General features: G+C 43.8%; 1 protein-coding gene across 1 annotated transcript; it reads right to left on the minus strand.

The window, feature by feature from the left end:
• Positions 1–1,414: 1,414 nt before the first annotated feature.
• On the minus strand, positions 1,415–25,238 carry nsg2 (neuronal vesicle trafficking associated 2). Its single transcript, XM_010871137.5, has 5 exons — positions 24,989–25,238; positions 24,364–24,530; positions 16,067–16,183; positions 3,128–3,238; positions 1,415–2,696 (listed from the first exon to the last, which is right to left on the minus strand). Exons 2-5 carry the CDS (start codon positions 24,490–24,492, stop codon positions 2,508–2,510), a joined length of 546 nt encoding a protein of 181 aa, XP_010869439.1. The 5' UTR covers positions 24,493–24,530; positions 24,989–25,238; the 3' UTR covers positions 1,415–2,507.
• Positions 25,239–26,561: the final 1,323 nt, after the last annotated feature.

Genomic DNA, 26,561 nt, shown 5'->3' on the forward strand with positions numbered 1-26,561 from the left:
ATGTTTTCTTTTACATCACATGGATGGCCAGGTGCGTGTGCGTAGCTTACCTGGAGAACACATGGCACCAGGATGCACTATGGGAAGAGGGCAAGTCGGTGGAGGCAGTGTGATGCTTTGGGCAATGTTCTGCTGGGAAACCTTGGGTCCTGCCATTCATGTGGATGTTACTTTGACACGCACCACCTACCTGAGCATTGTTGCAGACCATGTGCACCCTTTCATGGCAACAGTATTCCCTGATGGCATTGGCCTCTTTCAGCAGGATAATGCGCCCTGCCACAAAGCAAAAATGGTTCAGGAATGGTTTGAGGAACACAACAAGTTTAAGGGTGTTAACTTGGCCTCCAAATTCCCCAGATCTCAATTAAATCGAGCATCTGTGGGATGTGCTGGACAAATAGGTCTGATCCATGGAGGCCCCACCTTACAGGATTTAAAGGATCTGCTGCTAACGTCTTGGTGCCAGATTCCACAGCACGCCTTCAGAGGTCTAGTAGAGTCCATGCCTCGATGGGTCAGGGCTGTTTTGGTGGCAAAAGGGGGACCTACACAATATTAGGCAGGTGGTCATAATGTTATGGCTGATCGGTATAAGTAGCTACTGGTTAATTATGGAACCAAACGGCTGAGTCGTTTCCTTTAATTGCCAGTTTGGTAGCTAACATTAGCTAGCTTTGAGCTGACTTGTACAGTATTAACGTGTGTTGTGGAGACTATAGGTCTTCTGACATCCAACTTTGGACAAGCAAACAAACATTTCATGTAGCGGTGGCAGCTGTTTGGTTTTTGATTGACATTTTGACAGGCCTAAAACAGTTTGCAGACACCTGAGAATTCTGTTAAAAAAAATTTCAAGTTAATTTTTTCAGGAGACTATAACATTGGAATAAAATAAACATTAATGCAATAAGAAGAAAAACAATTTCTTACAATTTGTGTTTTCCCAAAGGTAAATGTAATTCACAAATTTTAGGAAATAAAATATAAAAACATGTATGCTCATTTTGTCTGGGGCTGAAGGAAATCCAGAGAAGTTCTTGTACAGCATTTGGTAAAGTCATCTGGCATGAAAGTGCATCCATGACTTTGGTGCCAGATACTGAACAAGCACTTCACTGAATTGTTTTCTAATATTATGTAGTGTTTTTTGAGCAAAAAAAGACTGCAAAGATAAAAACCTAAAATTTTCTCAAAACCCAACTTACTCTTGGCCCATAGACAACTTTTGGGATGAGATATCTTACAAGTTTAATTTGAATTCTCCAGTAATTACTTCATTAACAATAGTCAGAAGAGCTGGCTGAAACATAGGTGGCCTGTATAGATGTGGACCAGGGGAATAACATAATAAAATAATAACAATAAAAATGCAATCCACTCATTGAGGCATTAAAAACACCTGGACAAAGTATTTCTGTACAGGTCACAGCTTGCTTTATTTTCATTTTAAACCTATAGAATGCACACTGAGAATCTACCACAGGCTTTGCTACATATCAACTACCACCATCACAACTGTTTTGACAACATAAAAAAAAAAACAGAACAAAAGGCTACAGAGAAGCTCATCTAAAAATGTATCTAAACATTGCGGAAACCAGAGTTTTGGCAAAGACGATGATATAGAATATTCCCCACCATCTCCATGTCCTTGGTATCTATTCCTAGGTATGCCCACATATTCATGTTGAGTGTACAGCTGCTGAACCGTCTGCAAAAGCAAAATGTAAGTGGTAATAAAAGTTCTTTTCCCCAAGAATTCATTTTGAAATATATCATGAAACTTAGCTACAACAATGCACACACATAAACTAGCATGAACGCACTGGGCATTGTACAACTTGGGGAGTTTTCAGTCATCAAACCATAATGATAGAGAATACTTAGCTAGCTTTGCTCAGAAAATTCAGGACATTTAATGAATATTGTTCATGTTTACCTTCCGTAGCTAGATGTACAAATAGATTCTCCTGGGAAAGCCTTTTCTATAACAATGGATTACAGTATGAGTATGCACAGTGACATGGAAATGCCTGGTCTTGAATCCCAGACATGCTCCTGGTGTTTAATGCTAACACACTTTCCATTACACACAGTCATGATGATGCAGACAGGCTAATAACAGACTTGTACATTTGAAAAAAATAACACTTGCTAGCCGTTTACAGAATCAGACACTCCGAGTGGATTTCAACGTGGTGACTCGCGCCTTTACACAACAGTCGTTTGATATCAAATACAAAACAGCAATAACAAGATAAAAAATAAATAGTCATGATAAATAATGAACGAGCAGAGAGATGAGAGGCAAAAAGAGGCGGGAGACGCCCGGAACAGAGGGGGGAGATTCTTAGGAGGGTGAAATGGGAGGTTGGGGGGGTGGGGGGGCAGGCGGACGGACACGAAAGCACTCCGAGCCCGGCGAGACACCGGGACGTGACACTCCCTGTTTTGAAAGCTCGGCATGTAGGACGGGCGGACGAGGCGCGGCCGGGGGCGGGGCTTCAGTGCCCGTCCGTGTTGGGCGGCTTGGCGTCGTGCGGAGCGGCGCCGGGGAGCCAGGGGGAGACGGAGCGCGACGTGGTCTGCTTGGCCATGCTGTAGTGGCTGATCACCGTGTAGAACCGTCCTCGGGAGTTGGCATCCTGGGCCGTGTAGTACGCCTCCAGGGATGCTGGGATACACCGCTTATGCTGCGTGGGAGAGAGAGCCAGGCGTGAAAGAGGACACGATGATTCCCTCTCCTCAGGTACACACAGCCTCACAAAACCCAGGCGTTTCTGATGAATGGTGATATAGTTGGTACGTTTAAAATTCAGTTTGTGCCTGTGGCTGGCTAATCGTGGGTAGCTCTGTACCGATGATTAGCCAGTCTAGTTTTAAGTTTTGCCCCTGGTGGTTCCCTGGTTCTGCTGGGATCTGGTGAACAGTAGCACGCTGTATAGTGAAATATAGCACACTAGTCGGTAGTCGTTCGCGATGCAAACAAAATGAATGAAAAAGCTGCACACCCTAAACTCAAATGCATATCATTTTTTAATAAGACCAACGTTTCGACAGACACGCTGTCTTCATCAGGGTACAAGGTCGTTCGCGATGCACCATAAGAGCCTGGCCCATTTACCTTGTATATGAATCCGTCTGGGCAGCTGTGGTCATAGGTGAAGGCCTTGTAAGCAACCAGGAACACTATGCAGGCCAGGAATGCCAAGGCCAGGACGATCAGGATAGTCACCTAGGAAAGATGAATGACAAACACGCCGGTCAACTGAATGTCAAAGTCAGACTTTTTATCAATGTGGAGATACAATCATCTTAAACCAAGGTTCTGTAATGCATGGAATGCATTCAACACCATGATATCCAGGATACATTCACTCCAGAGCACTCAGACAACAGTCAGTCAAACTAACCTCCCGTCATCATTCAGGCAAACAAGTAGGCATTTGAATAATGCACAATTCATCTGATGGAGCTGTCACCTGAGCAGTGTAAATGGCTGCCACCTTAAGCCCAGTGAAGACAAACAACTTTCACAATTTCATTTTCCCACAACACAGCACCCTTATTGGTTAAAAAATGCAGTTGATGCAGGCACAAACTGGACAAATAGCTTACTGAGGAAATTACTGCGATGGGGGAAAAAAACGTATTTGGGCTGTGCTCATTAATTCCCACATCCTAGAAAAAAAACAATCCAATATGTCGGAAAAGATAACTTTGAATTGTGTATTATTGAGACCAAATAAATAAGTCTATAGCTAATTCTTCTGGTGCTACAAATGTGTACTTCCTAGGTAGGCCTGAAAATTATATAGCGAGAGAGACATTAACATATAAAAGGCTCCTTTCTCTCCCTGCTCCTCCTGAATTTACGATTGGGTGCTATAGCTGGTTAATTAAAATTATGCAAATGTATGTAAAGGATGGCTAAGGGATGTAAGAACGGTACTTTTATCTGAAGACTGAAGAAGAGTGAATGAATGGGTGAACACAGAAAAGCGCTATGATATTATACACTAGTGTGGCCAGATTATTAGGTATAGCTGTCCAGTGCCAGGTCAGAACCACTTGCCTCTAGGACAGTCTGTATTATTCTGTGCATGAATTTGACGAGGTGTCGAAGAAGATATGAACCAAGACGTTGGCCCATACTGTTTGCGATGGCATCACGCAATTGCTTCAGATGGCAGTACATTAATGCTGTGAAAAGCCTGATCCATTTCATCCCGAAGATGCTCTCGTGTTGGGTTCTGGGAGAAGGCCTCTCAAGGAAACGGCACTGGGCATCGTCAAACCAGGCATTCCTTTCTCCATTCCCCAGTTGTCGTATCGGTTTTGGCGGTAACGTGCCCAAACATGAGGCCTTTTCGCTGATCCTAGTGGAACCCAGTGTGGTCGTCTGCTGCAGCAGGCCATCAATGACAGAGATAAGTGTGTTTCAATATAGCTTGGAACTCTCTCATCAGCACGTTGCTTTTAGCCCACAATACAGTCGCTGACTGAATGTTTTTCATATGTCCTTAAACCGCAGACACTAGTGTGCAAGAAAAGCCAGTGAAGGCGTCCATTTCTGACATATTGGAACTGGCGTGTGTGGCATTAGAGATAACACCACTCTCAAAGTCGCTCGAGTCACTCGTTTCGCCCCTTCTTGATGTTAAATCAAACAGTAACTGAATGCCTGGATGCCTGTCTGCCTGCCTTATATAGCATGTGATTGTATAGGAGTGACCCATTTCATGACCATTATGAATGGGCTGAGCGTACCATTGGTGTTATTAACCTACAGATCTCTGATTTACCATGATGCAGGCAGGCGCCTGAAATGTCATTTTTGTGTCTTCACTTTCACACGATTTACCATGACACTGTAAAACCATTCCTCTATTTTGGCTGGCCTTTCCGTTCCATAGTAACGATCCAGGCAGAATGCTAAGTTAGCATATGGGAATCATACTGTCTGATTAGCAGAGATCAGGGTGATTTGTAAAGACGAGAGCAGAGGCTAAATGACTGTTGACTTGTGTGTTAATGTGAGAACACACGCTTGCTTCCGTCTGACGGTTTGTTAAATTACTTTGCCTTATCGCACATCCGAAAACTGGGAAATGGCTGCTTAGGGCTTTAGAGCTTAGGCTGACATAAATTACAGACATATTGCAACTAGTATTTTCTATGTTACATTTTACATTAGGCATTATTGAGTAATTCAATACTCAATTAGTCTTGGTAATACCATATATATTCAAATAATAATAATAATCTGCCTTCACAGCTGTCTACATGACATGTAAATACACGATTCCAGTACGAACAGGCTCAATGCATTCTGTTGATAGCACTTAACCTAGATTTCATTCAGGCAGACGTAATATGTGGTCCATTACTATTAATGATGACCGCCTCAATGAACCCTGTACCTCCCAGGATTTGTTCTCACGCTGTCTTATTCATTTCATTTATCTGCCTATATGTCTATAGTTCATTGCTGATGGCCAGGATTTGCTGAGCCAGTAAGAAACTCCTCTCACAGCTAGCATCCTGTCAGCTAACAAAGTGGCAAGCTCTGCTCCACTACTGTGTGTCCTCGTATTCAGAATATCAGTGTTCCGGGGATTCTGTACACAGATACTGAAGATGGACCACAGGACCACACTCTCTAGTCCAGCACAGGCCGTCTTCTTTACCTGGCCTTGGCCGTGATGAGGACTGAGTGTGACCCTGTGTCATCCACTTGGGCCGTTTAAAGTGCTGCCATTATTTCTCTGGGACAGCCAGGCGTTTGACACCTGGTAGCCTCGCATAGCCACCTGATTCTGCTGGCTTACATTTAATCACTATACAGCAAGCAGTCTGTTTGGGGATTAGCAGGTTTCAGTTTGAAGCCGGCTCCCGGCTCTAACGGGCCAATCAGCGCACTTTCATGAATTACGGGTGTAGTCTAGGTGATGGCGAATACTAACAAATACTTACAAAATAGATTTTTCAGGAACGTTCAGCAATTTTACACCTAATGCTTTTAGTCTTTTGTTAGCCTTCTGTTCATTTGCAGCTTTAGTTTTTCTATTATTTTCTTAGTTCTTGCTAAGGTGCCTTTGATGTGCAAAGGTTTGTGAAAAAGATGTCCATAATCATTTTCAGACATGTTAATCAGCTACACTTACTGATCTGCTTGTTTGATTCCTGTTCCTGGATGTACAGTACTGTTTGTTGTTGTGAATTATAGCGCTTTTGTATTAAGTCACTGTGCGTTATTGGTTTGATTCGTTAGAGGTCCAATCACACTCACTTTGCTCACAGGCTATTGGAAACACCCCATGACCAAACGGTTTGAATCCCAGCCCCACCAGACTGATATCTGTGTAGAATTTAAATGTAAGCTTGCAGGATCGAGTGGTTGTTGGGTCAAGACAGCTGGACCACCACCATCCAATTTCAATTTGACCCGCTAACAGTGTTTCATCTGGTCTGTGCTTTCGATTCAATACACAGTTGGCTTTTCCTCAGGTTTTGCCAGCAGCACCCAACACTAGCAAGTGTATTCGTTCCTGCGCCAACTGTTTTCCTGGCGTGTGTAAAAAATTCCTCAAGAAGAGGGAGACGTCACATCAAATGAGGCTGAATGTTTCACCAAATACGCCAGCTCTCGTCTTGGTACAGACAGACAAACACCAGCAGACCATCTGCTGTCACACCCCTGTTCCTCGGCCTGGGCCTGCTACATCCTGCCCTGCTGACGGGCTCAAGGTCGCTGTCTCTGCTGCTGGTGTTGGGGATGTTGTGGTTGCTGTTGGCCTCCTAATCTGACGTCACTGTAATCCTTATAGGCCCATAATCCCCGGGAAGGCAGACAGCCACGGGATTTATTCACTGGCTGAACATCCCTGGAGTGTAGTGAGGATGGGTTCCTGGGCTACAGTACCAGTACCGTTAGAGTGGGCGTGTTCCTGGGGTACAGTGCCAGTACTGTTAGAGAGGATGGGTTCCTGGTATACAGTACCAGTACCATTAGAGAGGATGGGTTCCTGGCCTACAGTACCAGTATCGTTAGAGAGGATGGTTTCCTGGGCTTCAGTACGAGTATCATTAGAGAGGATGGGTTCCTGGTATACAGTAGGAGTACCGTTAGAGAGGATGGGTTCCTGGGCTACAGTACCAGTACTGAAAGAGAGGATGGGTTCCTGGGATACAGTACCAGTACCATTAGAGAGGATGGGTCCTTGGGATACAGTACCAGTACCGTTAGAGAGGATGGGTTCCTGGGCTACAGTACCAGTACCGTTAGAGAGGATGGGTTCCTGGGATACAGTACCAGCACCGTTAGAGTGGGCGTGTTCCTGGGATACAGTGACAGTACTGTTAGAGAGGATGGGTTCCTGGGATACAGTAGAGAGGTAGTGCTTGAGTACAGACACGGCATGTTCTTCAGACAGCCATGGACGATGGTGGGGAAAACAAAAGGCAATCCAAGCAGATTAACGAATCAGAGGCGATTGTGTTTGTCTCCCTCTCTTTGAGCTGAGCCCACTGCAGATGTCTGTCCTGTGGATGGGTGGAACTCTTAAGGATGCCAACACGCTCCCACAACAACTGCTTTTTGTCATTTTCTCTCTGCCTCTCTCTCCGTCACCCCTAATCTCCTCTCCCCCACATGCTGTTCAGCACTTCTCTGAGTCAGCCATGGCTTTGTGTATTAGGTATCTGGTCAAATCTCCATTAATTGCAGATTCTGTATGCGGGGGAAAATGTCAACAAATGGGTGCGAGGTTTCTTTGGTGCCCTTTCTGTCACCATCCAATGAATGTTTTTGCTCCAAATGTGCCAGTTTCACATTTTCTCTTCTCCGTAACCCTTGCCCTGTCTTGAATTTCAAGTCTTACGCCGTTAGAAGGTAAACCTTGCCTATAGTCACGGCGAGACAAAGAAAGAAAGACACAAAGACAAAACAATGGGGGATGAGTCCATAAGAAAAATCAAGGGGTCCCTGATCGAATATAAGTCTGCATGAGTTATTTTGTAAAATAAATAAGGTGAAGGAAAACAGTTTCAAGCCACCATTTTCACATGACCAGACATCAGAGGCTAAGAACGGCTAAGAACGGCTAAGATGTCTTAAAATGGTGGGAGCTCCATAAGACTAAGGGAACCACTGAGGTTTTCCCCTGAATGTAATCATCTCAGATTTCCTCCTATAGCTCTTAGGAGGTCCATGGTTTCAGAGGAGCAGGCTACATGACAACCCGGTGGAGGAGGCCCACCAGGGTATTACACTGTAGTAGCTGAGTTTCCAGAGGAAAGAGGAGTGACGCACAGGAGATCTCTCATGGGAGAAGGGAGTCCTGTGTGGGTTATCCTTTAGGGGTGGTGCCGTCTACGACAACTACAAAGCACAAAAATATTTTTCTCTGGTTCAGATCGCCAGACAGCTAAAAACAGCAGCTTTCTTCTATCAATTTTTTTCATTCAATAGAGAAGAAGATCAAATGACTCCTACAAAAAATACACTCGGTGTGTTAAAATATATATATATGTGTACTTGATATTTTATATTAGAAAATAGAACAATAAAAAAGGCCCCTTCCAACTGCCCAAAAAGGTTCAGCCCCGCCCCGCCCCACCCAGCCCCGCCCCGCCCAGCCCCGCCCCAAGCCGAAGCCCAACGCTACACGCAAGAAGATACGGTGTCTCACCTGTGCGCATGCATACGATGAACGGTTAAAACGCCAAAAAGCCCTTTCCAGACTGCACATGAAAGGATGTCACATCCACTGCAGAGGGAAAGCGCTGTCACGTTCAGTGGGAGTTCATTTCCTGACATGTTATCCAATTAGAACAGGTCACTCAGGAGCTTCAGGTGTGTGAAAGAACATACCATCAAATCCAATAAAGACAGTCCTTGGCTCACACTTGTGAACTTTGAGATACAATCTGGATTTCCATTAGGGATAACACTTGAATGTGCTCAATGAATCCATGCAACGCGCAGAGATGAGCAGTAAACAGCGGAGACCTGAGTGGAGAGCCATCTTTCTCGCCTCTCTCGCAGTGAGCGGTACCTTTTGTTATCAGTGAATCAACACAATCCTGCTATTAAGTGAGTGTAATACTTGCTCCCCCCTTCTGCCTGCTCAACATTAATTTGATTCCTGGACACATCCGTCCGAATGTGTGGTCTGCCTCCTAGAACACCGCGTCTAACCGGGCTTTGTCGGAAAACAATGGTCAGAGGGATGTTTTGCACCGAGTGAAAGTTGATTACATTTGCCCTGAAGCCTGGCCACCTCCGGGTTTAACAGTGGCAGCTTGGTCTTTCGTTTTATATAGAAGCTCACCCCTGGCTTAGGCTTACAGGTGTGGCCTCACTATGACTGGACACATGTTTACGTTATTAAACGTCAGAAATACCACTCCAATCACTAAACTCTTGTGCTAGAGTAAAAAAAAAAAGGAAAGAAACAAGAAGCAGGATAAACACCACCTTGGCATAACCTACAAATGAATTATAGACATATACGGTCACTCCCACAAGAGCTGTTTTCCAACGGATTGTTAAATATTCCCTGTGGGTAAACACACAACTAAAAAGGCTCAAGGATATGGAAATGACATTAACTGGACAACATTTACCGGAAGACATTTAGACTGCCTCATAGTGCTGGTTGAGAGATTGTGACGTGTCCAGAGCTGTCATCACGGTGTTGGAACAGTGGGGAAATAATGATTGTGTAGCCGGTCGTCAACGGAGACAGTCATTGAATTATTTATTACAGCATTTGACTGTCTGTTGTTCATGATGTCTGTTGTTCACGATGTCTGTTGTTCATGATGTTACAGACTCGATGTCCGGTCTTACAAACTCGATCTCAGAGAAACTTCCGGACGTCCTCTACTTTATAGACATCACAGTCCAGAATACACAGCATTGGCTGATTACTGTCGCGCTTTGACTTAACGTGACTTCCTGTGTGCGGATAAACGGATGTTCTGTTGTAAAATAAATATAAAAAGCACACACTCATACACTTCTACAAAGGCAACGGGTGGCTACGTTGATGAATCTACAACAGAAAGTGTATTTTGATATTTTCAACACTTGTGATTGTCTAGCGATTCCATGTGTTATTTCATACTCGTGATGTATTCACTACTATTCTACAGTGTTGAAAATAGCAAAACTGAATAAATACCCTTGAACAGGAAGGTGTGTCCAAACTCATCAGGATGAGATGACGTGTGTTTCAAGGGGTCCTCTGTGCCTAAATGCCTACTCTGCTCAATCACAGTCCAAGAGAGAGAGGCCATGGCACACTGACAAGACCTCACCAACACCGTGCCAAGGTAACCTCAGCTCAGGTTGCCAAAACATAATTATGTGTGGTAGGAAAGGAGGAGAGGCAGAGGGACAGAGAGAGCCGAGAGAGAGAGGGAGAGAACAGAGAGAGAGAGAGAGTGGGAGGAAAGATGAATATAGATATAAATAGAGAGCCCAATGAGTGCTGCAATGTAGGCCTAATTATGCACAGAGAAAGAGTTGGGGTGGTGGAAGGGGGATACAAAGATAGCTACAAGCAGAGATACTGAGAAGAGCTAAAGAGGGAAGGAGTGAGATAAAGAAAGCGATAAAGGCAGAGCGGAGTAAAGAGCGATGCTCTTCAAAGGGTATAAAAGTTCCAAAAAACAGCGGTGTCAACACATGCGTACATGGTGTAAAACCAAGGCTATTTTCACAGGTAGTCATTGCATGAGTATGTTTTTTCTGTCTGAAAATCCAGCTGATATGCCGGCAATTAGTTGAACAATAGATTATCCACTTCTGAAATACGATCTAATGATAACAACGAGAGAGGAGAAAATTACGGTTGGGCATGGCTTGGGCCTTGCAAGAGAAACCAGGAAGTGTTCTGTAACTAGAGTCATTAACTGCTCCCCCAGCTCACCTTGGCAGGCGGGGCCAAAGAGATGACTCCGGCAGAGAGCAGCCGTCAATGACACTGGCTCCAACAAGGAGTCCCAACATCCAGACCGACGCCATGGAAATCAGGGGCAATTCTTGCTGAGTGTACAAACGACTGCGTCTGAATAAATTCAAATGAAATGAGTACCCGAAGAAAGTGACAAAACCAGTCGAAGCAGAAACAGAGACTGGGACACTTCAGTCAGACTGAATAGAAAACGTTTATGTTACTTCAGAGAGCATACCACCACCAATCAAATTATCAAATAATTTACCAGATAAGGGCGACAGATAATTTAACTTCTCCTGAAACCTTTTTTCAGTCATTTTTTTACATCATAAGATGCAGGGGGCACAGAGCTTTTAATGTTTTTTATCAGAAACAAAACAACAAAAGGCAAGTTTAACAGTGAACTGAATGGCAGCAAACACAAAGCTAACAATGACCAACAAACTGAGAAACAAACAGAACAACTTAAATAGGTTTCCCAATTAGAGACAACAAGACACAGCAGTCTCTAATTGGGGAGAACAGAAAACAGTACAGCAGAGATGCCTAGAGGCACCTCTGTGGTTATGTCCTGACTGTGGCCCCCAAGCACATAGAGATGCTTAGAAGCCCCCAGCCAGGACCCCCCAAGGCGCAGGCTCCCGACCGCAAGACGGGAACACCCAAGGGGGGAAGGCGGGGAGCCAGGTGTTGGCTTCTGCCCAGGAGCAGGGTGCAGCGCCGGGACAGGTGGAGGCTCCGCCCCCGGAGCAGGGTGCAGCGCCGGGACATCCTCCTTTAACCCTACAGTTTAAGCTTACAGTTAACCCTACAGTTTAACCCTACAGTTTAACCCTACAGTTAACCCTACAGTTTAAGCTTACAGTTAACCCTACAGTTTAACCCTACAGTTTAACCCTACAGTTAACCCTACAGTTTAAGCTTACAGTTTAACCCTACAGTTTAACCCTACAGTTTAAGCCTACAGTTTAAGCCTACAGTTTAAGCCTACAGTTTAACCCTACAGTTTAAGCCTACAGTTTGATGTACATTTGTGTTGTCCAAGTACATACTCGGTAACATTGTGCGTGGACAGTATTTAATTGCAGTTAAGACACTTTCACTTAACTCCGTGTAGTTTGTTTCATATCCACTCGCTTTATATTACACATTAGAAAATAAAGTCAGTTTGTTTGTTTGGTTTTGGCTAGCTTCATTGTCTGGTCTGTCGCTGGCTAGCTAGCCCTCACAAGTCACGCGTTCATAACGTTATAATATAACATTTTGGAGATCAGGCAATGTCGAAAAACATCTTTGTACGGTATCTTTGTACTTTTCTTAAATTGATCTGTACTCGCGTAAATCAAGGACACACATCCAGATAACCGATTTAGAGGTCAGGTCTTTGCTGTGAGCCCATGGGGGAACCATTGGTTGTTTTACCCTCAGGTGGGAGGAGCTGGAATGTTCCATTTTATACAGACTGGGAGAATTAGAGAGAAGGTTTATAGGATTTAATATTAGCTCCATTTTCAGATGTTGTGATTGTGAGTTTCTGGAGACAGCTGAGAAGTGGGATTAATGAGCGTTAGAACGGGGAAAAAGCCATCTGGCTCGATAAATCAACTCACACAAAAGTCCTCGTCCCCTGTAGCAGCTCGGAATATGCTGTTGTTTTTCAAATGACAAAAAGAAATCGCCCCTTTGGCATGTACTATCAACCATTGTTTGCTGTTCTTTTTGGTCCAATGGAACTGTGAATGGAAGTCAGCACTGAGTCCCTTAGCCGTCTGTCGGTCACAATATTTGGCCTGCAAGCATCTAGTTTTCCACTGCAATAATTAATGATGAGGTGAAATATTTTGGCTATTATGAGAAATTCACGATATGCACACTAAAAAGTAAACCTTTCGAGTAAATATACAGTTGGGGTCAACGTGATGCCTCTGAGAAACAAGTGCGGTCTCTTAACACAGAGAATGTCCACCCATACTGGCATCACACCACTTCGTATGGTATCCCTGCTTTCTACAGTCATTTCCCTCTACCTTCTCCCTCTCTGTCCTTCTCTCCCCCTAACTTCTCAACCCATCTCATCTTCCTACCTTCCATATTTACCTCCTTTCCTCTGTACTTCTCAGTCTCTCTCTTTTCTCCCTCTCCCACCTTCTCTCTCTACCTCATCTATTTCTCCCTACCTCATCTATTTCTCCCTACCTCATCTGTCTGCCTCATCTCTCTCTACCTCATCTCCCTCTCCCACCTTCTCTCTCTACCTCATCTATTTCTCCCTACCTCATCTGTCTGCCTCATCTCTCTCTACCTCATCTCCCTCTCCCACCTTCTCTCTCTACCTCATCTATTTCTCCCTACCTCATCTGTCTGCCTCATCTCTCTCTACCTCATCTCCCTCTCCCACCTTCTCTCTCTACCTCATCTATTTCTCCCTACCTCATCTGTCTGCCTCATCTCTCTCTACCTCATCTCCCTCTCTGTGTCTCCTGGTGATCCAGCAGTATTGTTGGAAATGTAGAGATGCTCCCTGAGAGAAACCCCATTCTCCTTCAGCTGCCTGCCTGCTCTGAACGGACGAGTCCCTTGACAGAGAGAGAGACAGGCATCTCAGCTCCCTTCTCTTTCATGTCATGTTTTCTGCTTTACTTGCACGCACATGGGGACACCATACACTGTATATTGCTCCCGTGTGTGTGTGAACAGGTTTTACTATATTATCAGGGACTTACATTAACCCAATCAGTGTTTAAACCAGAAATATATGCGAAATGGGGAGATTGTCCTTGGCCCTGGTTATGGCTAGTTTTCTGGAGTTGGGTTAAGGGTTAGTACAAATATGATTTTTAAGGGGATTCCAACTGACAGTGCGTAAAGGCTTCAGAAAATTCTTTAAGGCATTACTCATCCTTCTGAAACAACTGCGCACATCACAAATGAATTTAGAACCGCAATTACCCTGACAGAACGTAGCTCTTTTCTGGAGTGAAGTGTTGCTTGTGACAGCCCCCCCCCCCCCCCCCATCAGATAAAACAGAAGTAAGTGAAGATAATTATAGGCCCTGGAAGAGAGGTGTTTGACATGGGCAGGTCTCTGCAGTGCGTTCCACTTGACATGCTGCGTGTGTGTTATCAAACGTCCGTCCACAACCTGCCCTCCGAACCCCATCCCTCCATCCAAGTATTCATCCACCCACCCGTTCTTCAGCCGTTCCAACCGTCTCCCAACATTTACTGAGTCCTCCTAAATCCCTCCTTCATTTGACATGATATGTTAATATGCAGTACTTAACTGCATCGGTTACCAAGAGACCGTCAGTTTCCTTTTTGTTTCGGCTTTTAATGAGGGGGAAAAAAACGTTGCGCCCCCCCCCCCCCACCTCCAACATAAAGTAGCTGTGGGGAATTTTGTCATGCTCAAATCAGCCGGGAGCAATCACAGGAAGGCGAACAAGATTATCGTGTGTCCTCTACTCTGAGCATCTCATCCATCAACCCCATCTGCACAGTTTTGGAAATGTGCCCCCCCCCACAGTTGGCGCTGGGAATGAAGGGCGGTCAGAAAACAGCACAGCTCATTCGGTTCCAAAAACGCACAAATCGGCAGGCTGAGTTGTGACAAAGGCCCCTCGTTCGAACTCCACTTCGTCCAAACAGACGTTTGACGACAGCACCGGGTCCCGCCAAAGTCAAATGTGTCTGTCCCGTACTTGGACTGTGGGAGGCGGGGCCAGGCATTGGTGGGTCACACCTCTTCCCGCTCCGCCCCCCTGAGAGCCCGGCAGAAGAGGCCAGCCTCCCAGTCAGCCATGACACAGACCAGCGGCAAAGACTCTGCGTTGAATCTCTGATTCCGAGTCTGGCTGCTCCTCAAACGCCCTTTACGTCAAAAGCAAACTTCTCCCTCGGGTCTCCTCCCTCCCCCAGACTCCTTAAAACCCCCCTCTTCAATCAAAAATCTGTAGCACCTAATGGTTATAGCCTTCGCTCTCCAGCATTTGTGAGAAATCGCAGCCCATTCACTTGATGTGTCTAGGGACCAAATGCCTAATGACCGTTGCTATGCATGCCAACCAAATCAGAAGGTGTGCTGGTTGTGGATGAGGTCAGTCATTTACCTCCAGGCTTTGAGCAACCCCAGAGCTCTTAGACCAACGTATATCAATTCCTTCTTGAATATCTAAAGTAGAAAATCAACACATTCGGTGGGTCTACAGTTGCAGCCCCACGACAAACATTTGTCGTGGTCCCCCGACATCCATTGGCTGGGCGGGGACAGCACACATACGTGTATACAGTTCAGTACACGCTCGCTAGCTCCCGTGTTCTGAATGACTGGATGTCAAGGTTGGCAGTGTCATCAACACAGCAAACGCACCGCATAACGCACCGCATAACGCACCGCCTAACGCACCGCGTAACGCACCGCATAACGCACGGCATAACGCACGGCATAACGCACGGCATAACGCACGGCATAACGCACGGCATAACGCACCGCATAACGCACCGCATAACACACCGCATAACGCACCGCATAACGGCTAATAACGTTGAATCCAGTAACGGCATGTTCACCTTGGACTTGTTTGTACTCAAATGCTTAAAAAAATGATGTTATTTTACCGGGTATGAGTGCTACAAACAGATTGTTGTTTATAGCAATGTCCCGGGAGCAATCAGGATTAACTGTCTTGCTCAGGGACAAAATGTCAGGGTTTTTCATCCTGTTGGCTCTGGGATTAGAACCGGCAATCTTTCTCTTAAAGCTCTTGACCACGAGGCTCCCCTGACACCCCTCCTAACACTGTATTGTTGAACCTAGGCTCAAGTAGTACAGAGATATTCATGTGTTTATGCATGAGTTCTGGCTACCACGACAACCCAATTACCATCATGCTCCCTGCACAGCACCTAAGGAATTAAACATCCAGATCAAGTTTTTTGCATAAATTCCCTAAGGTATCTCCACAGGAACACTATGTTATATACAAGACCGGAATTCTAAAATTAAACATGCTAGCAGTCAGCAACATAGCAAAGTGACATCCTGAGTGAAGAGTTGGTCTGTCCTAGAAAATTAAAAAGATAAAAGTTCCCAGTACCTTGACTCTCTCTGACACACCATCAGTGAAGCTGATGGTGAACTCCTCGACCTTTGGCACCTTTAGCTTGGTCTTCTTCTGGTCAGTTTGGTACTCGGTCCGTGTCTTCACCACCACCTGCAGGGAAAGGACAGGACAAAGCGTCAATTACTGTGACACAGCAAATGGGTTAAAGCTGGAATTCAGTATACAGAACCGTTCATGCAATAAGGCACGATGGGGTGTGGTATATACTTCCCTTACTGTTACTATTTGCGTTGCTTATTGGTTCATATAGAAATAATGCACGCCTTGGGATTTGTGGTATATGTCCAGCATGCCACAGCTAAGGGCTGTACCCAGGCACTCAGTGTTGCATTGTGCCTAAGAACGGCCCTTAATGAGGTTCATTGGCCATATACAACACCACCTCGTGCGTTATTGCTCATTCATTTTATTTGACCTACCACTTTCACCTGGTAAAACTGGATGAGTACACATCATCAAACACTGAATCGCCATTTACGTGTTACGCGTTTGAGGTCAAACGCAAAGAAAAATGTAAAAATCGCCAAAAAACACCACTTCTGCCGAGCAACTGTAGTTGTTGGCTATTTTTGGCCCTGCCCCACGTTATGCCCACCCAGTCAGAACCAGCGCACGCTCTTTTAACACGACGTAGAGGAATAGTGAGCAGGGACACGTCCCACGAGTGTCACTCCGCCGTTCTTCACCGAAATTGGCTTGGAAATGCAGTCAAAATACCAAGGGGGGGGCTGTAAGTGATTACATCCTTCTGAGCCTCCTTGCGTTTGTTTGTGTGAAAGTCACATTGAAGGTGTCGGCGGATGAAGTAAATAACGGATGAATTCAGCACTTTCTGCTGCTGGTTCACCATTGCAGTCCTCAGTGAGTGTTCCATTGCTATCAGATAAATCAAGCTGCAGACCTTCTCCAAGATCTCCATCACCTGTCAAGTGACAGGAAGCTGAATGGCGCTAGCATAATGACGGATCAAGCAATACCTTTCCAGAAATAATGACACCTACAAACACCTTGTACTGTACTGGCATTCTCAGAATCACCTGGGACAAATGGCACAACATTGTCATGAAGTCTCAACAAAGACACTGAACACTGTCATTACAGCCTCTCTCTCTCTCCACATCATAGTGACATTTTCATTTCCCCCCTGAGATACCGGGCTGTCTGCATTGCACCTGTTCTCTCATCCCATGCTCCCCAAATGGTAGCTTAGTTCCCTAAATCACTACCCTAATTTAAAGGAACAGAGTCCAGGTAAAAAACATGGCACCTAATTGGAAAAGGCTAACATTAAAGACGTATCCCATAACCTGAGTAACTTCAGATAAATCACTGCATCGCTGGTAAAATCAGTAATGTGATGAAATGGGAACAAAGTGTCAACACACCATCCAGACGTCTTGGATGACATCTAGGCCGGGTTACCGGCCTGGCAGTTCACCCTAGCAAACAGCAGCAGGTTCGGCAAAACATACCTCCCAAAGCCCAGCCAGGGAGCCTGAATTCTCAGCAAAAGCACTGCATGTGCCACGCTTCACTACGCACTGCAGCTCCGCTACTTCAAGTCAAGCTCAGCTAGTTTCTCTAAAATCACTGGCCATCCAATCAAGATGGCCTGCAGGCATCCAGACAGGATCAAATCTAATTCCTCCCCAATCCCTCAGCACTAGGACACTGCGGATTGGGTTTCCCAGGCCCGTTTGTCCCTTTGTTGCCCTGTAGCTCTCTGTAGCCCTGGTGACCCAGTACAGCTGGGACCATGAACTGAAAATGATCCCGACCGACCATAATGACCAGATATCAACACGGACCATACTGACCACTTATCAACACTGACCATACTGATGACCACTTATCAACACCGACCATAATGACCAGATATCAACACGGACCATACTGACCACTTATCAACACCGACAATACTGATGACCACTTATCAACACCGACCATAATGACCAGATATCAACACCAACCATACTGACCACTTATCAACACGGACCATACTGACCACTTATCAACACCGACAATACTGATGACCACTTATCAACACCGACCATAATGACCAGATATCAACACCAACCATACTGACCACTTATCAACACGGACCATACTGACCACTTATCAACACCGACAATACTGATGACCACTTATCAACACCGACTATACTGACCAGATATCAACACCGACCATACTGACCACTTATCAACACGGATCATACTGACCACTTATCAACACTGACCATACTGATGAACACTTATCAACACCGACCATACTGATGAACACTTATCAACACCGACAATACTGACCAGATATCAACACCGACCATAATGACCAGATATCAACACCGACCATACTGACCACTTATCAACAACCACTATACTGACCGCTTATCAACACCGACCATACTGACCAGATATCGACAACAACCATACTGACCAAATATCAACACCGACCATACTGACCACTTATCAACAACCACTATACTGACCGCTTATCAACACCGACCATACTGACCACTTATCAACAACCACCATACTGACTGCTTATCAACAACAACCATACTGACCAGATATCGACAACGACCATGCTGACCAGATATCAACAACGACCATACTGACCAATTGTCTGAGAATTATTCTATAAATGTATACAAATATCAACACCAACCATACCATACACTTACCAAAACTTAATTAGGAAGTATTTTCTGGCCACAGTCTATGTCTTATTATAATCCATGGGGATTCAAGCTGGGTACCTGCATAAGTACTTTGTGACAACTGCTGAGGAATTTGATTGATTGATACCATTAGTAACCCTGACCATACTACCACTTAACACTGAGTGGTAGTATAACATTGAGAATACTGACCATTTAACATTGAGAATACTGACCATTTACAATCTTGTTTCCAAAAGGTTTGGGACACTGTAAAACATAAAGAAAAAAAGAATGCAATAATGTGCAAATTATTTAAACACTATATTCGATAGAAAATAGTACAAAGACAACATATCAAATGTTGAAAATGAGAAAATATTTTGTTAGTTTAAAAATATATGCCAAATTTGAATTTGATGCCAGAAACACGTTTCAAATGGGCTGGGACAGGGGCAACAAAAGACTGAAAAAGTTGTGTAATGCAAAAACAAAACCTGGTGGAACATCTCACAACTAATTAGGTTAATTGGCAGCAGGTCAGTAACATGATTGGGTATAAAAAGAGCATCCCAGAGAGGATGAGTCTCTCAGAAGTAAAGATGGGGTGGGGTTCACCACTCTGTGAAAGACTGTGCAGGCAAATAGTTAAAAGAAATTCTCAACATAAAATTGCAAAGAGTTTGTGGATCTCATCATCTACGGTACATAATATCATTAAAAGATTCAGAGAATCCGGAGAAATCTCTGTACCAAAGGGACAAGGGCAAAAACCAATATTTGATGGCCGTGATCTTTTGGCCCTCAGGCCCTCAGGCAAAACAGCATTAAAAACAGATAGGATTCTGTAGTGGACATCACTGCATGGACTCAGGAGCACTTCCGAAAACCATCGTCTGTGAACACAGGACGTCGTTGCATCCACAAATGCAATTTGAAGCTCCTATATACCTATATACAGAAACCTATATACACTGCTAAAAACAATTAAGGGAACACTTAAATCACACATTGGGTCTCGATAAACACGATATATTAAAGATAAAAATATTTACTGTACATTGTGTAATTTGTTGAGAACAAAATGATGTACAGTCAATGGAAAACAAAATCAACAACCAATTGAGGGCTGCATTCAAACTCACACCGAAACTCTAAGTAAACAGTTTAAATCACAGGCTGATCCAACTTGCGTGAATGTCGTCACGGCAACTCATAATGTGACTAAGTAGTGCGTATGGCCCCCACGTGCCTGTATGCACTCCCAACAAGGTCTGGTCATCCTAGATGATGTTGCAGGCAGGATAATGTGCACCACAACATCACCACACTGTTTCACGTCTCACATGTGCTCAGTGTGAACCTGCTCTCATCTGTGAAGAGAACAGGGCACCAATGGCGGACCTGCCTATTCTGGTGTTCTCTGGCAAATGCAAATCGAGCTGCATGGTGCTGGGCTGTGAGCACAGGTCCCACTAGAGGACGTTGGGCCCTCATGCCACCCTCATGAAGTCTGTTTCTGACAGTTTGGTCAGAAACATGCACACCAGTAGCCTGCTGGAGGTCATTTTGTAGGGCTCTGGCAGTGCTCCTCCTATTCCTCCTTGCACAAATGAGCAGATACCAGTCCTGCTGCTGAGTTGATGCCCTTCTACAGCCCTGTCTAGCAAAACAGGTAAACTGGAGAAGAATCAGTCAGGAAGGATAAGGAGAGAGCAATCTGTGGCCACCACCTGCAAAACCATTCCCTTTTTGGGGGTTGTCTTGCTGTTACATCTCCAGTGCACCTGTTGTCACTTTCATTTGCACCAAAACAGGTGACATTAATTCACAGTCACTTATGCTTCTTAACTGGATTGATTGATACCCCTGAAGTTTAACTGACTTGGTGTTATACTGTGATAATAACTTTTTTTGAGCAGTGTATAAACAAGATCCAGAAACACCGCCGCACATATAAGATGGATTGAGGCTTAGTGGAAAACTGTCCTGTGGTCTGATGAATCAAAATCTGAAATTATTTTTGGGAATCATGGACGCCGCATTCTATGGGCTGAAGAGGAGAGGGACCATCTGGCTTGTCAGTGCACAGTTCAAAAGCCAGCATCTGGTATGGGGGTGCATTACTGCACATGGCATGGGTGACTTTCACGTCTGTGAAGGCACCATAATGTTGAACAATATATACAGGTTTTGGAGCAACACATGCTGCCATCCAGACTATGTCTTTTTCAGGGAAGGCCTTGCTTATTTCAGCAAGACAATGACAAACTGCACATATTACAGCATCATGGCCCCGTAGTAAAAGAGTCTGGGTGCTAAACTGACCTGCCTGCAGTCCAGACCTTTCACCTATTGAAAACATTTGGTGCATTTTGAAATGAAAATACAACAAAAAGATATGCTCTATCACACAGCCAACCGTGTTTAGAACAGGATTCATACATATTTGAATTTCATAAGTTCTACCTACATTTGTATTACAAAAACCTGGCAGCATCATCTCTATGCAGAAGGAAGACAACATGTGTTGCGGGAAATCAGAGGCTAACTCTGACCCCATTAAGCCTACCATCTCCTGTCATTTTACATTAACAGAGAATCTTAGGCCACGGTGTAAAAGACTTCGGAAGCAATGTGTTCAGATATTCAGAAGATTGGCTTTGTTCCAGCCCTGCTTAAACACATCTGTCAGTTTATCAAGGTCTGGTTGAGCAGCTCCTTTTTAAAATGTTGTTCACCTGTATGCATCAAAAAATGTCATACAGCTTAAGCAAGCCCACACATTTACTTCAGATAGTTGGTTGTATAATGTCTCTTTTAGACAGCTTTAGCTACTTTAGTAGTTTACTTGCAGGAGATGGGAGATGGGAGATTTATGTCCCATATAATGCATATCCAAATTATTTGAAAGTATTGCAGCAACACAAGAAAAGGTCTATATCTAATGAATGTATGGTTGTGTTGGCTAACATCCCAGCAGGAGGGCAGTCTGCACCATTGGTGGCAGAACATGTAGAATTATCATAGAGCAGCAAATAAACCATTGTAATTTGCCTATGAGTGCATTTTACTCTTTACTATTGGATTATGATTAGAATTGTTTTGCTTGCATGAATGTCCCGCTCAACATAACATTAATACCATCATTCTACTCTATGCTTAGATGTTCACTTCAAAACTGCTCTTTGGTTAGCATGTGCTACAGCCATGTCAATACAAAGCCATGTCAATACAAAGCCATGTCAATACAAAGCCATGTCAAACACTAGCTAACAATTGCTGCAACAGTATTTTCAAAAGATGAAACTAAATATAACCTTAGCAACAGTTCAAGCAATTAAGCAAAAATACGTTGTAAGCGTCTGGCCAGCAGCACAGCACACTGCATTCCATCTCTAGTTAGCGTCTAAAGCTACGCAGAGTTGGGTCCTGGTTGGTCCCTGGATGGGAGACCAGCCACTGCCGGAGGTGGTGTAATGACTGAATTACTATAATGTAATGTATAAGAGCCCCAAAGAAGTGTTTTTCTTCAGAAGTGATAATGACATGGGGCTGATGGGACGGCCATCTTTCAGCTGCCATCGTGTTCAGTCATCCATGACTGACTAGTGTGTAAAAGAAACGTCTGTCCTTTCCAGAAAACGTCTGTTTTTGGTCGCAAATTATTATTTTTATTTGACTTACTACGATTGAACAGAGTCCGGGTGAATGCAAATGGCAAGCTAATTGTTTGATTTGTTTAAGTACCATGCAAACGCTTGGAGAGGAACAAAAACTACTGAAACCTACTGACACAGAATGTCGGATTGGACTATGACCCTACATTAATGATAATGCTTTCAGAAGGTACAAGGGATTAGGTGAAATTAATTAGTTTCTCTTGCGTCTACTTCAGACATTGTTTTATAAACATTTGACACTCCCCAATGTAAGACATTAAAAGTTATGTTCTGAACATACCGGGAAATAAACTCTAAGAAAAACACACCAGCATCACCCGTACAGTACCGGGGTGGGTGAAGGGGGTTTTCACTGGAGAGTGAAAATGTAATCCTGGGAAAACATGAACCTCCTTTCAATCTCTGACAGGGCTAAAATGGCCTGAAATAATAGAGCTCTGAGAGGAATCTGGAGACGTCAGCTCTTCGTACACCCAAAGACAGCAAAGACCATTCTGAACCTCTGATCTCCCAGTGATTACTGTGACATTAGCTGTCCCTGTTCTTCAAACACAGACACGGACTGCTGCAAAACCGGTCGTGAAACCAACCTCCACTGTACTTTTTCAAATGTCAACAATTTCACATTAAAAACAAATAGCTCAATGGTATTTTCCAAGGCTATATGCCCATGAGAACCTACTCATGTCTTCTAGTTATCCAACCGCCCTGAGGTAAACTACTGGCCAGCCCACTTCAACATCTCCATCTCCAAATCAACCCGCCAATTATGTACTCATCCATTTTGACAGTTACCATAGCTGAAAAACATTGCTCTTGACCTACACTGACCCTCTGTTACATATATGACACTTGAGAGGTGTATGAAAGCCCCTGAAGATTTGAAAATATGCCCCCGGGCGTGTATGGGACAGACAGACAAATAAAGAGATAAAGAGGTTATGTCTGTGCCCGTATACCATAATGGCCAACAGCCTCAGTCTCCCCAGAGCCTGCCCATATTACACTGTGGTAAAACAAGAGAAAAGGGCATGCTATTGTGACCCCCCCCCCCCAGTGAAAAATGACAGAGGGCTCGTTTGTAATGCTAACAGTCTGTGCGGAGTGGCAGGCCACACCAGTTAACAATCGTGCTGAGAGATTGTGCCTTCATCAGCAGAATCCAAGATGAGGCCTAAATCCCCATTTTGCAAAAGTGTCACGGTTCTCGAATGAATGAATTCCCGAATGTTTACAGCAGAGTGTCGGGGCTCAGTCTGCATTGGCCCACTGGCTCTACCGTGCCACTGATCAAATATGCCGATGATAAGCTGGGAGCTGACAAATAAAGCAGAGGAGCATTATTTCGGCATATCCTCATTGTCAAACGAATATCAGCATTCACTGCTGAGGTAAAACATGCATGAAATGACTCTGGCAGGTAGAACCGGGATAACACAACTAAGTACCTGGGCCCATCACTCCTATAGAGAGGAACACAAACTCATATGGAGCCTATCAGCTGTTGTGATTAAAAAATCCTTTCAAAAGTCAAATTAAATATTGCGAATTATTAAGCAATTACAAATATCATCCCTCCAATCAATTACTCAAACGTTCAGTGAAGCAAGGCAGCCCAGGAAGCATAATAACAGAATATCTGTGCCATACAGCTTTTGTCAATTCATCATCCTGTGTAATAATCAGTGTCAGACATCAGCGCCGACCCAAAAATGTAAACCCATGTCAAAGTAAATTAAATTAATGTTTCGCTGGCTTCATGAAATGGATGAGCATCCCAGGTACAAAACGGCTTCTTTAGCCTGTGCTTTAAACAAAGGCCCCAGAGGGCAACTGATATTACGGGACAGGTTTTCACATCAATTATGTAACTGCTTGGGCCATACGACAAGGAGTGTGAGTCCAAGAGGAGGCCAAACTGTCCGTCTTACCTTGTCGGGGGCTCCATACTGGAGGTTACCGACGTCCAGGGGAGTGATGAGAGGCACATTTTGGAAGCCATCCTCCACACTGACCGGTTTAGCGTCTTTGTCTTGTAGATTACTCCCCAGTTTAACCATGTTTACCAGTGGGAAACAGTGCAGTTCTCAAGCAGATGCTGTAAAATGACACACTATGTTAGTTTGTTGTGTGCCATTTAAAACATTCCAAAATATCCACCGACCACGCAAATAAATACGTCTACGTTTTATAAATAAATTGGATTTAAAGTATACTTACAAAGAACATACATTGGATCTAAAATATTATACAATTATATATACATGCTAATAAAACGCTCTAAATAATCCGTCAGATGTTTCTAAAGATTGTATATCAAATTCAATATTTGTGGTTTAAGGTAATTGAAATATAATTTTAAAATCAAATTCACAAAATTACATATATTCAACTACATGATAGAAAGGTAAAAAGCACCTTTTCCAGCGCGAATGAGATGACCAGATAAATCGTGTGTGCTACGTTCATATTGCTTTAACCACACTAACCTAGCCGTGTAATTCGCCCTTCCAGCCGCACAAAATGAAATCACATCAAACAATAACAGATACTTACGATCGACACACTTTAAAAAGTATTTTTTTCCTTTCTTCGCCTGCTGTTTTCTTATATCTTATCAAATATGGGAGGCAAAGAGCGCAGATACAGGCAGAAGGGAGAAGACGCAATCCAAGCACAGCGGTGCTGATGCGGGAAAGTAGACAGTCGGAGCGCTGCAGAGACTGGCAGGTTCCGTTAGCAACCGAGCGAGTTGAACCAAGCCCCCAAATCCAAACGCTACCTCCTCACCTTATTCTTGCAACTGGCGCCGCTAGGGGGATAGAAAAAAATCCCACATTTGTTTTGCCCGATTTGAATAATACCGTAAACCCAAATTAGATTAAGCCTATTTTCTTAGTATTTGTCGCCATCTAGAGACACCAAAGTATGGTGCTTAACGAGCCCGTGTGTATTCCTCTGCTAGCATATCTACTGAATATTGCCAGAAATCTGCCTGAATATTTTTTTTTGTTTAGGTCGAAGCAGATACCATTTATAAGGGAAAACACCAAAACAATCACAAGACACAAAGGTCTCCCTTATTAACCACCCGACTCGTTGGAGACTTTAAAACTGATAATGACATATTTTGCACCAGGTTATGAATGCAACAAGCAAAACAATAAAGTAATAAAGTAATAAATCGTCATATCAACCATTTTCCTATTAGGCCTACAGTTTTCCGTAATCGCTAACACACTTAAACTGGTTCTATGAAAAACTAACAAAACCATGTTGTATAGTGCCAAATGGAAGGCCATGAACTATTCACCTGTTTTCATAAGAATTTCATTTTCATTCAGACTTTTTTCAAAACCCTCTCACAACTCTTTGTAAAGCACAGTTGTCACAATGTTGTCATGTGGAAAACTTTGCCATTCAACATACCAAACTCAAACCACTTGAATTAACACTCAAATTATAGTTGTCACAGTGTAAACAATAACAAGCATAATTAGTCATTAAGCGGTCAGGATGTTGGCATGAATAAAAATGGTACACAAGTGTTTTGGAACAACAAATGACAACACCAGAGAGAGAGGAGGATGTGGACAAGAGTGAGGAGGAACAACATAATGTGTATCACTACTTGACCATGTTCTCAGATGCATGACAATGAGAGAACCAGGGCTTAGAGTACAGCCAAACCTGAGCACTTCCACCATTGCGACAATTGTCTGGACTTTCAGAAAGATAAATAGGTAACTTACAGTAAACCTATATGAATACTGAGCTGACCACCTTGTTTTCTGTATTCTGAATCAGTATGCATTAGCACACACTGGAAAGACGAGTACAAGAACATTTACTTGAGAAATTTACTTGACACTGTGCTGTACCATGCATGAATTCTGACCTTACTTTTGCAGAAACTAAAAGAATAGACAATGGCATTTTCTTTAAGGTGTGCGGACTGTCAGAAAATATAAACTGAAAAGCAGGTAAAAACCTTTGGCCCAGGTCGAATGCACAATGCGGAGCCTAAATAAACATTAATTTGTTATGACTATAACACTATTCTTGTCAGTTGCATTTTGAATGTCTTTTTGGACTAAATTTGAAGTGTTGGGGAATTACAGTGCAAGAC

Source organism: Esox lucius, chromosome 7 (assembly GCF_011004845.1).
Source record: "Esox lucius isolate fEsoLuc1 chromosome 7, fEsoLuc1.pri, whole genome shotgun sequence".
Classification (NCBI taxonomy): domain Eukaryota; kingdom Metazoa; phylum Chordata; class Actinopteri; order Esociformes; family Esocidae; genus Esox; species Esox lucius.

Coding starts and splice junctions, on each gene's coding strand:
- nsg2 (XM_010871137.5), bottom strand. CDS start 24,492: ATGGTTAAACTGGGGAGTAATCTACAAGACAAAGACGCTAAACCGGTC. Junction 16,184..24,363: donor AGTATGGAGCCCCCGACAAG/GTAAGACGGACA, acceptor CTTTCCCTGCAG/GTGGTGGTGAAGACACGGAC. Junction 3,239..16,066: donor GTGTGTCAGAGAGAGTCAAG/GTACTGGGAACT, acceptor CATCTTTCCTAG/GTGACTATCCTGATCGTCCT.